Here is a 16,381-nt window from a genome sequence, read left to right on the forward strand (position 1 = left end):
TTTTTCCAAAAAGGGCATTCGCCAAAGTTTTTTGAGGCTTTGGTGGGGCGGTGTCCATATTAGAGAAACCGCCAATGTCAAAGTCTGGGAGAGCGCCATTTAGGCGTTCCAGGGCCTGCACGTAGTCTGGGTCCAGGTCGACAACTCCGCTATTCCTTAAGATGTGATTCTGTAGCTTCCAAGACTGAGCCCTCGACGCTACAAAAGCGTAAACCCCGACATCATGAGCCGAAAGAAGGCCTAAACCCCCTAAGCGCATCGGTAAAGATGCAAGTCGCCACTGAAGATCACCAAAGAACGGGCCTCCACATACAACTATGTCTTCGATGGCTTCTCGTAGCCCCTTATCAAAACAGGATACCGCATCATCCATCATATGGGGGTGGCATGTTCGTAACCCAAAAAGCAACTTAGCAACCCCCATGCAAGACCTAAGCAGGAGGAGTTCGCTCTGGGGATCCCTAAGGCAAGGTAAGAGTTTCATAAGATCAACCGCACGAGATGCTCTCCGCCTCGCCAACTCCTTAATAAAGTAGGGATCTCGACTAACAGCCCCTCCAAGGAGCTTTACCCCTCTCTCTGGTCTACCAATCCCACTAGGGAAGAGCCCATCTTTGACTTTCACCCCGTTACACGTTGGCCAAAAAACCTCGGTTTTCTTAATATTAAGTTGCAGCCCCAATGATGGCCCTTCCGAGTTCTAATATTAAATAAAAAAAGTTGTGATAAGTTTTCGTGTGTTAATGACTAATTAATATTAAACAAGAAAGGATCATGGACTTGGATTAATTAAGATAGATTAAGGGTAATGAGCCTTAGGTCCATGGGCCTTAAGGAGTATATATACCTCCTTAAACCACCCTAAAACCCTAAATCATCATTTCCTTTCATCCAAATCTCTACACACTCCAAACACACACACACACACACACACACACACACACACATGCGGCCGTGAGATTGAGCGAAGTTAAGGATCGATTACACGCTAGTTCAAGAAGATCTTTATTACACGAGATAAGTACAAGATCGATAGCCCGAGCTCGTAGAGGTATGTCGTTTACCTTTAAGGTTTACGTTTTTATAAGCTTTTAACCTCGAAACTTAGAACGAGAATGGATCGGTATGAACGAAACGTAAAGATGTAAACTTGATGATAAAACAAACCTAATGAACCCGTAAACATAAATGGATCGTTTAGGATAAACCGTAGTTATGTTACTAAACGTTTTAAAGCCTAAAGGTCCCAACTTTACATATTTTCGGGCCAAGTTTTTACCCGAAAATGACCATGGGACTGTTTGCGGGGATGGTTAACGCCGTATCGGAGGGTTATCGGCTGAAACGGAGGTGGTTATGGAGGTTAAGGTCAAACAGGGGCTGCTACTGGGCAACTTCGCCTGCAGCTAAACCCTGCGTAAGTTCGCCATATGAGAACTTCGCTAAGCGTAAGTTCGCCAGCTGAGAACTTCGCTAAGTTGTAAGTCCACCTAGATGAGAACTTCGCTAGTCGTAAGTTCGCTAGATGAGAACTTCGCTAAGTGGTAAGTTCGCCAAGCTGTGAACTTCGCTTATTGCAAGTTCGCTTACTTAAGTTCGCTGGTGGCCAACTTCGCTACATGCTAAGTTCGCTTGTGTATAACTTCGCGTGTATATAAGTTCGCTAAATGTTAAATTCGCTTAATATTAAGTTCGCCAAAAGTTAAGTTCGCTGAGAAATGAATAAAAATCCTAGTGAAAAATGTGTTAAGATAGTTAATGTAAATAAAATTTTTTCAAGCTGACCTGGCAGCTTAACCCCAGCCAGGGGCTCTGCCCCTTGGACCCCGCTAGGGGCTGCCGCCCCTAGAACTCCGCTGCCAGGGGCGCTGCCCCCGGAACCCCGTTCGTTGTGTGTCATATAAAGATAGAAATACGATACGAGTAGTAATAGTTAATTGATACGTGTAATTGTTATACAGTTAGTCGTGCACAACTCAAGAAAGGGATTACTATAAACGGTGAACGTAATCGGCTTCAGGTGAGTTTCTAGCCCCACTTCCTTGTTATGTTTTCGGGGCTGTGTGCATACTCGATGTGAATGTTAATACACATACCTTAAATGGTAAGTGTATGTCTTAATGACATATGTGATTGCTATGAATGTATGCTTGACAGTACGTGAACGACCTTCGAGTATTGCACGTATCGTTAAGGCAAGTAAAGTGTAGTATGTATGTTATGTGTATGTGAATAAGGAAGTATGTACGACTATGATATGTAGGATGTTAAATGTATGGATATGATAATGGTGATGATAATTAAAGGTAAGGTAAAGTAAGGTTAAAGGGTTGCATACCCTAACAATTTATGTGAAGGTTAAAGGGTTGCATACCCTGATAATTTATGCGAAGGTTAAAGGGTTGCATACCCTGATAATTTATGCGAAGGTTAAAGGGTTGCATACCCTGATAATTTATGCGAAGGTTAAAGGGTTGCATACCCTGATAATTTATGCGAAGGTTAAAGGGTTGCATACTGTAACACCCCGACCAAAGGCGGATTATACATCGGGGCGCCACATATTGCTTCATTACTCGCGACACTATTGGTGTCAATATTTATTAATACACATTTTATCGCGCACGCGCAGCGGGGAAAATAAAGAACATAAATCAAACAAAAATCAATATATTATAAATTATAACATTCAAACAACATGAACTTGTCTTGATACATTTTAATTCTAGGTCCAAAAGTAAAAACATCCTACGTGTCCACAAGCTCCAAATCAGCTACTGCAAACCTGAACATGTGTTAAAATAAACGTCAAACACTTGCGTGTTGGTGAGAAATCAAGTTTAATAGATAATCATAGATAATCACAGTAAATCTGCGCGCAACACGTGTATGTCTAGAGTTTAACAAGTGTGTAATCAGATTGTGATCAAGCCTAAGATAGTTCATAGATCATAGTTCAATCCATGCTCCCAATTGAGCATAAAAACGAGAAAAACATCTGTGCAAGTGTAAACAAAGAAAACCGTAAACGATAGGTCTCCCGTGTTCAACTAATGGTACCAACGGAACTGCGGAATAGGCCGAACAAAGCGGTTAATGATACACACATACAAATAAACAGCCAAGTAAACGTCCTCAACACATGGGATACTGCGCGACTAAAGTTCATAAACAAGTTTAAGACTCAAGTTTTGTATGAACACATGAACATCCCAAAGCATTTAAAATAAAAAGGGATTAGATACGAGATAACTCACATGATAAACGATGCGGTGATAGATAAAGCAAGAACCAACTTTTAAACAAGCAAGGTTAACCTATAATTAAAGATTATTGTTTTAATGATTTGTTTTAAGTCTTGATTATAAGTTAGCATAATTAATAAGTAAATTATAATATATATTACCGGAAAAGCAGGAAGAACAAGGAGGAAGACGGAGGCAGAGAGGAAGACGGCAGAGAGAGCAAGGGGCAAGAGAACAGGAGAGATTAAGTGTTTTGTGTGTGATGTGTTAGGAAAAATAATACTATTATTTATAGAGAAACCCTAGGAGACATAATCCCTAGAAAAGGGGAAAAGATCTCAAAAAGCAAAAGATATCAAAAAGCATAAGAATCCAAAAGCAAAAGATATCAAAAGATATGGCAGCTGCAGGGGGCAAGATAAAGCTGACAGGGAACAGTAACAGGCATGGGCGGTTCAGATAAAGGTACTGGTCAAGCATGGCAAAAGCAGATCTCAAAAGATAATGTCAGTCACTTTTTCTACCAACCAATGGGGGTTGGTACGCATGCTGCGCCGAAAGTAACTATTCAGACATTAGATAGGTTAGGTCAACAGCACAGAAGATAAGACAACACAAAAGCAAACGACTAGATTTAAACAGAAGATACAAGGGTTAAGCGCGGGAAGGCTGAGTGCGCGAGCGCGAAGGCTGGCACAACAATCCTTAGCGCACTGCGGGAAGAATCATAAATCCTTAGCGTGCTGCGTGAAGAACAAGAATTCTAAGCGCATCGCGGGAAGAACATACATTCTTAGCGCATTGCGGGAAGAACATGCATTCTTAGCGCGCTGCGAGAAGAGTTCTCTTCACGCATCGCAGGAACAAGATGTCTTCACGCAGGCTTCCATGTAAGGAGTCTGGCGCGTGGAGCTGCAGACATCCTTAGGCGGGAAGAACCAAAGGACAAGCAAAGAGAAGAGGGAAACAAAGCGTAAGGGCTAGGGCGAATGAATCCTTTAGCAGTCAACTCTTGAAGTTGGCTGGCCAATTCTTGCATCTCAGCGGGTGCAAGACGGTAAGGAGATTTAGCAACGGGGGAAGCACCAGGGACAAGATCAACACGAAACTCGACTTCACGAGCGGGAGGGATACCAGGAAGATCATCAGGAAAAACTTCAGGAAAATCACGCACAACAGAGATATCGCGAAGCTTCTTTCCTTCATCGGGTTTAACCACATGGGCTAGAAATGCAATACACTTCTTCCGCATGAGTCTTTGGGCTTCGGCGCAAGACATAAGTTTAAGACCACTGGAGGGTTTTTCGCCGTAGATATGAAGATCACCATTTCCTCGAGGTATGCGAATCAATTTCTTGGCGCAAATAACTTCGGCGCGATTCTTCGAGAGCCAGTCCATACCAATGATAACATCAAAGCTTCCAAGAGGCATAGGGATGAGGTCGATCAGAAAATCGTTTTCGTTAAGGTTAAGCGTACAATCTTTAATCACCGAGTTTATTAAAACAGTTTCGCCATTAGCCAATTCAACTGAAAAATCTTCTTTTAAGTTATCGCGCGGTCGCGCAAGCTTCCGCTCAAAGGCGCGAGAGATAAAACTTCTATCGGCGCCAGTATCAAAAAGCATAGATGCATAAAATCCATTAAGCAAAAATGTACCATTAACTACGTCGTTATTCGCTTGCGCTTGGTGCGCGGTTATGTTAAAAGCTCGGCCACGCGTCACTTGGTTCGAAATTTGGTTCACCGGATTCGCTTGAGTAATCTGAACTTGTAGCCTTGGGCACGCGTTCCGGAAATGACTTGGATCACCGCAGTTAAAGCACGATCTGGGTCGTGGGTTTTGGTAAGTTGGCTGTGGGTTCTGCGGGTAGGCTGGTGGTGTTGGCGCAATCGGATTGGAGGGAGGGGTTCTACAGTACTCAACGGAGTGACCTACGCGGCCACATCGGTTACATTGTCGACACGGGACTTGAGGTGGGTGATGAAGTCTACAGGTTGGGCAAAAGGGTTGGTTTCCTGTGTAAGGCTTCTTAGTTGGCGGGGCAGGAAGTGCTGGATTGGTTAAGGCATAGTTGTGGACTACAGGAGGTGCTGGGTAGGTTGACAGTGGGTTAGGCGCGTAAACTGGAGGTTGGTAAGCGGGTTGCTGGACAATGGGCGGGTTGGTAAGCGCATAGGCTTGTCTGCGCCTACGTTTCTGGTTATGGTTTGAGGGTTCTGGTTTGGTTTCTGTTGGTTCAGGGACAGTCTTGGTGGGTTTGGTCTTCTCAGTTCCCCGCAGGAACAGGGTTCCTGCTCTGACATGGTTGTCGCTGAGCACAGCGGCCAATTCGATGGCGTCAGAGAGGGTAACTGGGTTTCTGGCCCATACAGAATCTTGAATTTCCATGGGGAGACCCCCAAGGAATTTCTCGATTGCTCGGCGGGAAGGGGTAACAAGGTGAGGGACCAGTAAGCTTAGCTCGTGGAAGCGCGTCGCGTACTCGCGCGCTTCACCGCTGTATTGCTTCAAGTTCCAGAATTCTTCCTCCAGGCGCTTAACTTCGTTGGGAGGGCAGAATTCTCGCGTAAGAATTTCCTTGAATTCCTCCCATGTCATGCTAGAAGCAGCCTCTGCGCCACGCGCATGAGCTACTCCATTCCACCATGTAAGCGCTCTGGATTCCAGGACACTGGAAGCATATAGGGTTCGTCTTTCCGAGGGGCATTGGGTATGGAGGAAAGCGTTTTCAATCTTCTCAAGCCATTGGAGCATCACGGTGGCTCCTTCAAGACCTGTGAACTTCGGAGGGTTACCCGCATTAAAGGACTTAATGTTATAACTGGAGGTATTAGCATTGTTTTGGCTCAAGGCTTGGGCTATCACGGCGGCCATTTCCTGGGAACGTTGCTGTCTACGCATGCGCGAGGCTTCTCTTCTCTGAAATCGGCGAGATAGCGGAGGCATTCTATAAAAGTTTTAAATTTTAATTAATATCTTGGTTTTAGCGCAAAGTTTTAATCTTATAAAGCTTGGTTTCGCAGAGTTAGATACTATCAAAAGTTAAAGTAAAATAAATGACTTTAAATGCAGACTTAATAAGGGTAACAAATTCGAATCAAGAACCGACAATTCACGTATCACCGTGACTTTCCGAGTTCTCAATTTAAAATAGCTAGTAAACGAGTATTGGAGATTGACGATTCATGTATCACCATGACTTTCCAATATTCAATATAAAATATACAAGAAAATGAGTATTGGAGGTTGACAATTCATGTATCACCATGACTTTTCAAGTCTCCAACCTCAGAACATAATCGTAAATGGAAATTGAAAATCAACTATTCATGTATCACCATGACTTTTCGGATTTTCAAATTCAACAAACGAATATGTAAGTAAAATCAATAAAAATCGAAATTCAACAAAAATCGAAATATCGCGAAATAAAACATAAAATCATATACTGCGCAAGCGCGAGCATATTCATAAATAACGAGTAATTAACAATAAGTGCGCAAACATGAGATTTCTCTCATGCGCGAGAAGGGACTCTTAGGTATTCTAGGCCGTTACGTCTAACCACCTATCCTAAAGTCAACGAGCTCTGATACCAATCTGTAACACCCCGACCAAAGGCGGATTATACATCGGGGCGCCACATATTGCTTCATTACTCGCGACACTATTGGTGTCAATATTTATTAATACACATTTTATCGCGCACGCGCAGCGGGGAAAATAAAGAACATAAATCAAACATAAATCAATATATTATAAATTATAACATTCAAACAACATGAACTTGTCTTGATACATTTTAATTCTAGGTCCAAAAGTAAAAACATCCTACGTGTCCACAAGCTCCAAATCAGCTACTGCAAACCTGAACATGTGTTAAAATAAACGTCAAACACTTGCGTGTTGGTGAGAAATCAAGTTTAATAGATAATCATAGATAATCACAGTAAATCTGCGCGCAACACGTGTATGTCTAGAGTTTAACAAGGGTGTAATCAGATTGTGATCAAGCCTAAGATAGTTCATAGATCATAGTTCAATCCATGCTCCCAATTGAGCATAAAAACGAGAAAAACATCTGTGCAAGTGTAAACAAAGAAAACCGTAAACGATAGGTCTCCCGTGTTCAACTAATGGTACCAACGGAACTGCGGAATAGGCCGAACAAAGCGGTTAATGATACACACATACAAATAAACAGCCAAGTAAACGTCCTCAACACATGGGATACTGCGCGACTAAAGTTCATAAACAAGTTTAAGACTCAAGTTTTGTATGAACACATGAACATCCCAAAGCATTTAAAATAAAAAGGGATTAGATACGAGATAACTCACATGATAAACGATGCGGTGATAGATAAAGCAAGAACCAACTTTTAAACAAGCAAGGTTAACCTATAATTAAAGATTATTGTTTTAATGATTTGTTTTAAGTCTTGATTATAAGTTAGCATAATTAATAAGTAAATTATAATATATATTACCGGAAAAGCAGGAAGAACAAGGAGGAAGACGGAGGCAGAGAGGAAGACGGCAGAGAGAGCAAGGGGCAAGAGAACAGGAGAGATTAAGTGTTTTGTGTGTGATGTGTTAGGAAAAATAATACTATTATTTATAGAGAAACCCTAGGAGACATAATCCCTAGAAAAGGGGAAAAGATCTCAAAAAGCAAAAGATATCAAAAAGCATAAGAATCCAAAAGCAAAAGATATCAAAAGATATGGCAGCTGCAGGGGGCAAGATAAAGCTGACAGGGAACAGTAACAGGCATGGGCGGTTCAGATAAAGGTACTGGTCAAGCATGGCAAAAGCAGATCTCAAAAGATAATGTCAGTCACTTTTTCTACCAACCAATGGGGGTTGGTACGCATGCTGCGCCGAAAGTAACTATTCAGACATTAGATAGGTTAGGTCAACAGCACAGAAGATAAGACAACACAAAAGCAAACGACTAGATTTAAACAGAAGATACAAGGGTTAAGCGCGGGAAGGCTGAGTGCGCGAGCGCGAAGGCTGGCACAACAATCCTTAGCGCACTGCGGGAAGAATCACAAATCCTTAGCGTGCTGCGTGAAGAACAAGAATTCTAAGCGCATCGCGGGAAGAACATACATTCTTAGCGCATTGCGGGAAGAACATGCATTCTTAGCGCGCTGCGAGAAGAGTTCTCTTCACGCATCGCAGGAACAAGATGTCTTCACGCAGGCTTCCATGTAAGGAGTCTGGCGCGTGGAGCTGCAGACATCCTTAGGCGGGAAGAACCAAAGGACAAGCAAAGAGAAGAGGGAAACAAAGCGTAAGGGTGGGACGGCGACAAGAGGGAAAAGAAGGCGGAAAGAGAGAAGGAAGAGGGACGGGACGGCGGAAAGAAAGAGAGAGAGAGGCGGGAAGGAAAATATATATTATTATTAAAAGTAAAATATAAGTATAAATATTAAATAATAAAAGAGAGATCGGGTCAGAGAAACGGGTACCTGGGTCGGGTCGGATCGGGGCAGATGTCACACATACCCTGATAATTTATGCGAAGGTTAAAGGGTTGCATATCCTAATAATATATGCGAAGGTTAAAGGGTTGCAAATCCTAATAATATATGCGAAGGTTAAAGTGTTGCATACTCTAATAATATATGCGACGGTTATAGGGCGAAATGCTCTTTATAACGTAAGGTATGAATATGAAAGGAAAAGAGTAAGTACGTAAGTATGTATAAATGAAAGTATGAAAGCATGGGGTACGTATGAAAGCATGTAATTATGAATATGTTGTATGTTGTATGATTAACTAGAACTCACTCAGCGTAGCTGACTTTTAGTATGCACGCAGGCAAGTAGGATGAGACAGCTGGCTTGAAGGGAGACACATGGCGGATGAATAAAGAAGCTAGCATCTGAAGTTTTACTTGTTGATGTTGAACTAAAAGATATGTTTTAAGTTATGTTTTAAAGACAAATTATGAATGTTTGTAACGACGGTTGATGTTTTATGTTATTCCGCGAAAGTTTTAATTAACTCTGATATTTAGAACTACGTTTATGAGTAAATCCAACACCAAAGTAGGGCTACCGGTAACGGGGCCTTACAAAACTGATATGCATTTTTCTGATAATCCGAGTCAGGCATCTCCTTATACCATACATCTCCAATACCCGACGAGAATATTTATATTAATCTCGTATCCTTTCCCATAACCAAATCCGTGTCTTGAGTGTTTCAGGTTTCTGGTTTGCCCGTCGTTCGCAATCTTTATGTATAGGGGGTTCCATGTCATAAACATAAAATTAAGCATCGTTTATGTATATACATACACTCTATTACATACTATTTATTATTATTATTATTATTATTATTATTATTATTATTACTACTCCTGGTTTCATTATACAGCCGCTGCAACCCCTAATTTACAAACCCTAATTTTACAAATCATCATCTTCTTCTTCTCAAATTCATGGCACAGAACGACCTGAAACCTAATCATTCATCTTCCGATGAAGAAGAAGAAGAAGACGACGAAGAAGTAACCTCCGCTTCAGAGTCCGATGAAGCTTCCGATACCGATTCCGGCGAGAAAACAACACAGTTACCAGTTTCATCTCAATCCGCTAACAAAACTCAACCACCTTCATCGGATGACGAAGAGACAGACGCCGGTACCGATTCAGATTCCGATTCACCGCCCGCCGTCGTTGACCGTAACGTCAAACCTATCTCTTCCGTACCATTGCAATCCAAATCCGTCAAAATTGACGGATCCAAAACGGTGTCCACTCCACCGCCGGTGAAGAGTAAACGGCCGGCGGCGGCTCCGGCCGCCGTTGAAAAAGATGCGAAGAAAGCTAAAAATAATAATATTATTAACGGTGACCGTAAGAAACCGGTAGCTGAACCGGATCCGGAGTCATCGGAATCGGAAGAAACAGATTCCGGTGAAGATTCCGATTCCGATTCACCGAGTAAACCTGTTGCGTCTAAGCCAATTGAACAACGTGAAGCACAAACCCTAGCTTCCAAAAGAAGTCAAATTATTAAGTCTCCGGAGAAGAGTAAGCAATCACCGGTGACTAATGAGAAGGATGTGAAGAAAGGTAAGAAGGTTACTGCAACAGATGATGACACGAAGAAGCAGTTGTTTCAGAGGCTGTGGAGTGAGGATGATGAGATTGTTTTGTTGCAAGGGATGATTGATTTTAAAACCGAGCGGAACGGGGAGAATCCGGTTGCTGACCCGGACGCGTTTCATGATTTTATTAGGAAGTCGTTGCATGTTGATTTTAGTAGGAGTCAGTTGTTGGATAAGATTAGGAGGTTGAAGAAGAAGTATATGAATAATGCGACTAAGGAGAAGAAAAATGGTGAAGATAGACACTTTACCAAGAGTCATGAACAGAAAGCGTATGAGTTATCAAAATTGATATGGGACGGTGACGGTAATGGTAAAGTTAAGAAGAATCAGAGTCAAAAGAATGGTAATTCTAATTCGAAGTCGAAGGCTACTGGTACGCCTGCTGGTACCAGCACTGTTACTGCTGCTGGTGCTGTGGTGAAAGCGAATGGTGTGGATGATAAAGATAAGTTGAAGATGGAGGTTGAGTTGGAGAAGAAGGTGGATATATCGAGGTTTGTTCAGTATGGTTTAAGGAATGATTCTTCGATTCTGTCGGAGGAGATTGTGAAGGCTGGGATGGAGCTGGTTGAGGGTTCTAAACGGGCCGAGTTGGAGGCTAAGTGGAAGAATTTGATGGAGCTGGAGCTTGAGCTTTACGTGAAGCGAATGGAGTTGTTGAAAGAGCAAGCGCTGGTGGTGCTTGAGGCGGTTAAATCATCAGGAAATTGAGGTAACTTATGGCTTCCTGTTAATGATTGATGATGATGATGATGATTTGTAGTTTTTGATAATAACTTGTAGTTAAGTTGTTTTTGGGGTTTGATTATGTTGTTTTTGGTACTTTAAATTATGAACTTGATATATAAGTGTTTGAAGTTAAGTTTTTTATTACATGTTTTTTGTTTCAATATCATGATTTTGTTTCTATGTGAAGTATTAGAGGTTTTCTACATAGATGGTAGTTGCCGGTTCTTCATTACAATGTCCTTTTGGTTCAAAATTAGGTCTGTAGTTGGGGATATATGTATATCTAAAAACACAATTAGGATTGATTTACTTGGAAGTACTGTTTAATAATCTTCAAAGCTGTATAAACCTAGAGCATAAAAGTCTGATTTTAAACAGCCTATGAAGACTTAAAAGTCTTAAAACAGAAAGCATTAAAGTACATTAAAAACAAAACTGACTCTTAGAAAGCTAGGTTATTGTCTTGTTCTTATTATTGCAAGGTGACAGCTTTGTAACGCCTAATCTCAACTCGACGAGATTGTTTTACAATGGAATGTTATTGGGATATTCCTGTGCATGTTTCTTTATGGTATTTTGCAAAGAATCTTCTTGCTCACTGAGATTTATAGGAGAAACATCGTATACGTTGTTGAACATGTCTGCAACCGGAGGTTTTTCTTCCTGCTCTGCATTTTGAATTGCTTGGGCTAGCTAAGAACATCACCATTTACATAAGTTTAATGCAAGTCAATATATGTGTCAAAAAGAAGTCAATGTTTAAGCAATAAATGTTGGTGCATATTTGTTTCTTGATAATCAAGTACTATATGAACTTAACGGGAAAGTTCAAACAAACATAGAAATAACTGATTATCTGATTTTTACAACTTCAAACACTATCTCATGAACCTGTTTTGTGAATTGTGAGTGTGTGCATATTTGAAATACCAGGAGAACGATGTTAAATTCGGTTGTGTAGGCCTGTAGGGTGTGTAACAAAAGTACCACGAATACGCAAGTGTTGTAATTCACAAAGTATAAGAAACCAGGTCAAACATAAATCAAAGGTTTTACCTCTTTCTTTATGGTGTTCTGATGTTGTGATTCGGCGTCATTGCTCCACCAGCCTTTGTTTTCAATCCATTTCCCAAACCTCTTAATAGGGTTTTGATCATGTCTCCACCGTTCAATTTCATCAACCGAGCAATCCGAACGATATCTAGTTGAGTCATCCGATGTTGAATGGTTTCCTGCTCTGTATGTGAGCGCCTATCAAAGTCAAAATGTAGGTCCAGGGAAAACTTTGATAAAAGAAAGCAGTAACACCACTAATACATCAAACCTCAGTTAAAACAGGTGTTTGTTTTTCAATAGCCATTTTGCGTGCTTCATAAACAGCAGAATAGACAGCAATAACATCATTACCATCTACCCGGATACTAGGAACTCCGTATGCATTCCCTTTTACTACAACGCCGTCACCTACCGTTGAGCAAACACGCAAAAAGTCGATAATTCAAGATGTACAAGTAGAAAATGTCAAAAGGACATGGAATACATGGACATGCTTCTATACTGTTCAAATACTGGAGTATGTCTATGTATCTTTCCTCCGGTTATGGACATCACAATTAAATGTTTGGTTTCAAGTTTCAACATAGTGACGATCCAAGAGTTATCACACTCTTACGTGACCAACTTGACTAGGATAATCAGGGCTGATGCAACCTTTTAGGAGGTTTAAAACGAAACATGAATTCGGTGTCTTTATCGAATTTCATTATTACAAAGAAAAATAACTAGTCATGAATTTGTTTGTCCTTTCAAATAACTTAAGGGTAATGTTCATCATTTAGTATGTTTTTGGTCTAAATGGGGGCCTAAAGCCCTAGCTTGAGTTTACTCCCCCTAGAGCCGTCCCTGAGGAATAAGGCCCAAACTTAAAAAAGGGCATAACTTGGTATACAAGTAGTATCACCGGGCCCATTACCAATAAACAGAAAGGTTTCGACGAGTCGGAGCTTGTGGCAAAGCCATATGGTTTAGCCATGCTTCCGGACCCAAATTAAATCCATCATTTAAGCCTCCGATTTCGTCCAGGAAGACTTATCGTTCAAGATTCGCAACATTCAAAACGTTCCATAAATAAGTTGACGCATTTTCCATATGTCACCAGCAAGCTTGTCATTTAATATTTTTGTTTCAGTTGGCATACCGGCCAAAATTAGAAATCCCTATATAAAGGGCCTCTTATAATGGTTTGATCATTCAAATATATCACAAAAACACATTTTTATTCTTGAGAATTACTCTCTTCTCTTTTTAATTTATCGTTTCCGCTCTGTATCACTCTTGGTTACAAGCCATGTTTGTGTATATACCATTCAGGTTCACTTTAGTGGGATAATAATACCAATGAGATGCGTATTCCATTTCTAAGATCAGAACATGCTTGCAGTAGACTCACAAGTATTATGATCGTTATTCTTTTAAAGAAAAACTTAAACAAAAAGCATATAAAAGGAATAAGTGTATAATTACTACAGTTCAAAGACATTCCAAAACCAAAACGGATTAAAGAGCCAGTTATTGCCGTGTTATTATTATTGCAAAGTAACGACCTGTTATGTTGTAACGTTGATTATTGTTTTACAATGGAACGTTAGACGGATATTCATGTGCGTGTTTCTTAATGATTTTTCTCAAGGAATCCTCTTGCTCGTTGAGATTCTTAGGGGAAACATCGTATACGTTGTTGAACATGTCTGCAACTGGAGGTTTTTTTGTCCGCTCTGCATTTTGAACTGCTTGTGCTAGCTATAAGAGCATCATCAGATGTACAAGTTAGATAAATGCTAGTGAATACATGTGCATAAAAGAAGTAAATATTTGAAACAATAAAAGTTGGTGCATATTCGTTACTTGGTAATCAAGTCAAAGGATTTAACTCTTTCCATATGGTGTTACGATGTTGCTACTCGGCATCATCACTCCACCAGCCTTCGTTTTCGATCCATTTCCTAAACCTCTTAACAGGGCTTTGACCATTTTCCACCATTCAATTTCATCAACCGGGCGATACTTGGTTGAGTCATCTGACGTGGAATGGTGTCCTGCTCTATATGTAAGCGCCTGCCAACCGAAAGAGTCAAAGTCAAACTATGGTAACATAAAAGTAAACAAAATCAAGATTAGTACATCAAACCTCAATTAAAACAGGTGTTTGTTTTTCAATAGCCATTTTGCGCGCTTCATAAACAGCAGAATACACAGCAAGAGCATCATTACCATCTACTCGGATACTAGGAATTCCATACGCCTTCCCTCTTACAACAATACCGTCACCTGCCGTTGACCAAACGTGCCAAAAGTCAACAAAATGAATATACAAGTAGAAAATGAAGAAAAGACATATATATATATATATAGATACCTCTAAGTTGATCACTGATTGGAGCGCTAATAGCCCATCCATTATTTCTGCAGAAAAATATTACCGGGACCTCCATAACCGCAGAAAAGTTCAAACCAGCAGGAAAATCTCCCGGCATCAGTTAGTGTAAATAAATTTTAATAATCAAACTCCAACTATAAATAAATATTTGAGGTTCATATTTAGTTATTTACTGTACTGCTGCCTCCATCACCAAAATAAGTGATGGTGCATGAATCTTGTTTTTCCATCTTCATAGAATAGGCAGCACCAACCGCGTGTGGGATTTGTGTTCTGTCCAGGTATATAAAGATCAAAATATGTCATATGATGATATGATGTTAAGTTGATACTTACGCGACAGTAGATGACACTGTAATGTAGTTGTGCTTTTTAGACCCGTAATGGATAGGCATCTGTCTTCCTTTTCCATAATCGTGTTTGTTTCCAAATAACTGATTTGCGAACTCTTGTAAAGTAAATCCTCTCCATAGTAGAACTCCGGGCTCCCTATACTGCATATCGGAATCACATTTTGTACATTAACTAAACTAAAGCTTTAAGTTTATGTAAAAAATTATCTTTGTGTACGTTTCGGTTGTGTCAGAAATTGTTACCCTTAATGTGTCAGAAACATGTGTGTAAAATACAAGCATTAACAAATATTCTAAACTTAATTAAAAGAATGCTCAACAATATATAAAGATGGAATAAAAAAAGAGATCAAGTTTTATAAAAGTTTAAATAAGCTGAGGGAAGACAAAGTCATTGTTACTAAGAGCTGCTGCAGATGCAATATTAATGGCTTCCTCTCCTATTGTGGTCATATAGAAGGATATTCTTCCTTGTCTTTGTGCTTCATAGAAAATAGTATCCATAACTTGCAGTGTTGCCATGTTTGTATACATCTTCACAGCAAGTTCTTTGGTGATCTTTATATTCAAAATCCACAACATCATTTCTTTTTCTTTGTTACTTTAATAATTCAAAAACTGAAAGTCGAAAAAAGGCGATTTACCTTGAGTGAATCATTATCAATGACCAGCTCGCCATTTTCATCGAGGACACGATAACATTGAGCCCTTTCCTCGTTAGAACTGGATGTGAATATCCGTGTTGATGTGAACTTAACGTTTCCGCCAGGAAAATGTAGTTCTTGTCGTGAAGGAGCTTCGGTATACAACTGCATCAAGATGGACACATTAAAAACTACTAATAGTCACGGGCCCCATCAAAACCCTGCTAATCAATAGGATCAGGTAAACTCAGGGCTAATTAACAATTTGAAAACTCAACAATTCACCATCCATCATCAAATCCATCAGCCATTCGGTTTTTTTTTCCTTCTAAATTTTACCTTATTAGTTGATTATTTGCTAATTAGTTATTAGATTCTTGATTAATGGATTAGACTATTTGATTTGTTAGTTGATTATTTGCTTGGATGCTTTGATTATTTAAATATGAGTAAAGTGCCATTTTCTTCTGGTGGTTTGACAAATAATGCGAACTTAGTCCAAAAAGTTTATTTTTTGCATATGGACCCTCCACGTTTCTCAATTCTTGCCAATTACATCCAAATCACGAACCCCGTTAAATTTAATCGTTATGTCAGGGGCAGACATGTCTTTTCACTCTTTCTTTATAATAACACTTATTTCAGTGAACTGCGGTTTACGTCCCTGTGGCTTGTTCAAATATGCGGTTTTAGTCCAATAGTTTCAAGTTTGCAATTTTCGCCCCTATTAAATTTGAGATTTTTGTCCTTATAGTTACATTTCACTTGCAACTAAACCCGAATTTATCAACCTCGTTAAGTCTGGTCGTTATCTCAAAGTGTGCCCACGACCAATTTT

General features: G+C 40.1%; 2 protein-coding genes across 2 annotated transcripts; one reads left to right on the forward strand and one right to left on the reverse strand.

The window, feature by feature from the left end:
- Nucleotides 1-9,630: 9,630 nt before the first annotated feature.
- On the forward strand, nt 9,631-11,220 carry LOC143545323 (uncharacterized). Its single transcript, XM_077037236.1, has one exon. The coding sequence runs from the start codon at nt 9,707-9,709 to the stop codon at nt 11,090-11,092; it is 1,386 nt and encodes a 461-aa protein (XP_076893351.1). The 5' UTR covers nt 9,631-9,706; the 3' UTR covers nt 11,093-11,220.
- A 415-nt stretch (nt 11,221-11,635) lies between these two features.
- LOC143545306 (2-oxoisovalerate dehydrogenase subunit alpha 2, mitochondrial-like) lies at nt 11,636-15,725 on the reverse strand. Its single transcript, XM_077037226.1, has 8 exons — nt 15,544-15,725; nt 15,279-15,457; nt 14,883-15,044; nt 14,723-14,819; nt 14,526-14,640; nt 14,298-14,437; nt 12,167-12,361; nt 11,636-11,803 (listed from the first exon to the last, which is right to left on the reverse strand). Exons 1-8 carry the CDS (start codon nt 15,712-15,714, stop codon nt 11,636-11,638), a joined length of 1,227 nt encoding a protein of 408 aa, XP_076893341.1. The 5' UTR covers nt 15,715-15,725.
- Between the last annotated feature and the right edge of the window lie 656 nt (nt 15,726-16,381).

This window comes from Bidens hawaiensis, unplaced genomic scaffold, assembly GCF_021521415.1.
Source record: "Bidens hawaiensis isolate Kalapana, Puna unplaced genomic scaffold, B.hawaiensis_p1.1 tig00013897_1, whole genome shotgun sequence".
NCBI lineage: Eukaryota > Viridiplantae > Streptophyta > Magnoliopsida > Asterales > Asteraceae > Bidens > Bidens hawaiensis.

Coding starts and splice junctions, on each gene's coding strand:
- LOC143545323 (XM_077037236.1), top strand. CDS start 9,707: ATGGCACAGAACGACCTGAAACCTAATCATTCATCTTCCGATGAAGAA.
- LOC143545306 (XM_077037226.1), bottom strand. CDS start 15,714: ATGCAGTTGTATACCGAAGCTCCTTCACGACAAGAACTACATTTTCCT. Junction 12,362..14,297: donor AAACACCTGTTTTAATTGAG/GTTTGATGTACT, acceptor TGACTTTGATAG/GCGCTCACATACAGAGCAGG. Junction 11,804..12,166: donor AGAACACCATAAAGAAAGAG/GTAAAACCTTTG, acceptor TGATGTTCTTAG/CTAGCCCAAGCAATTCAAAA.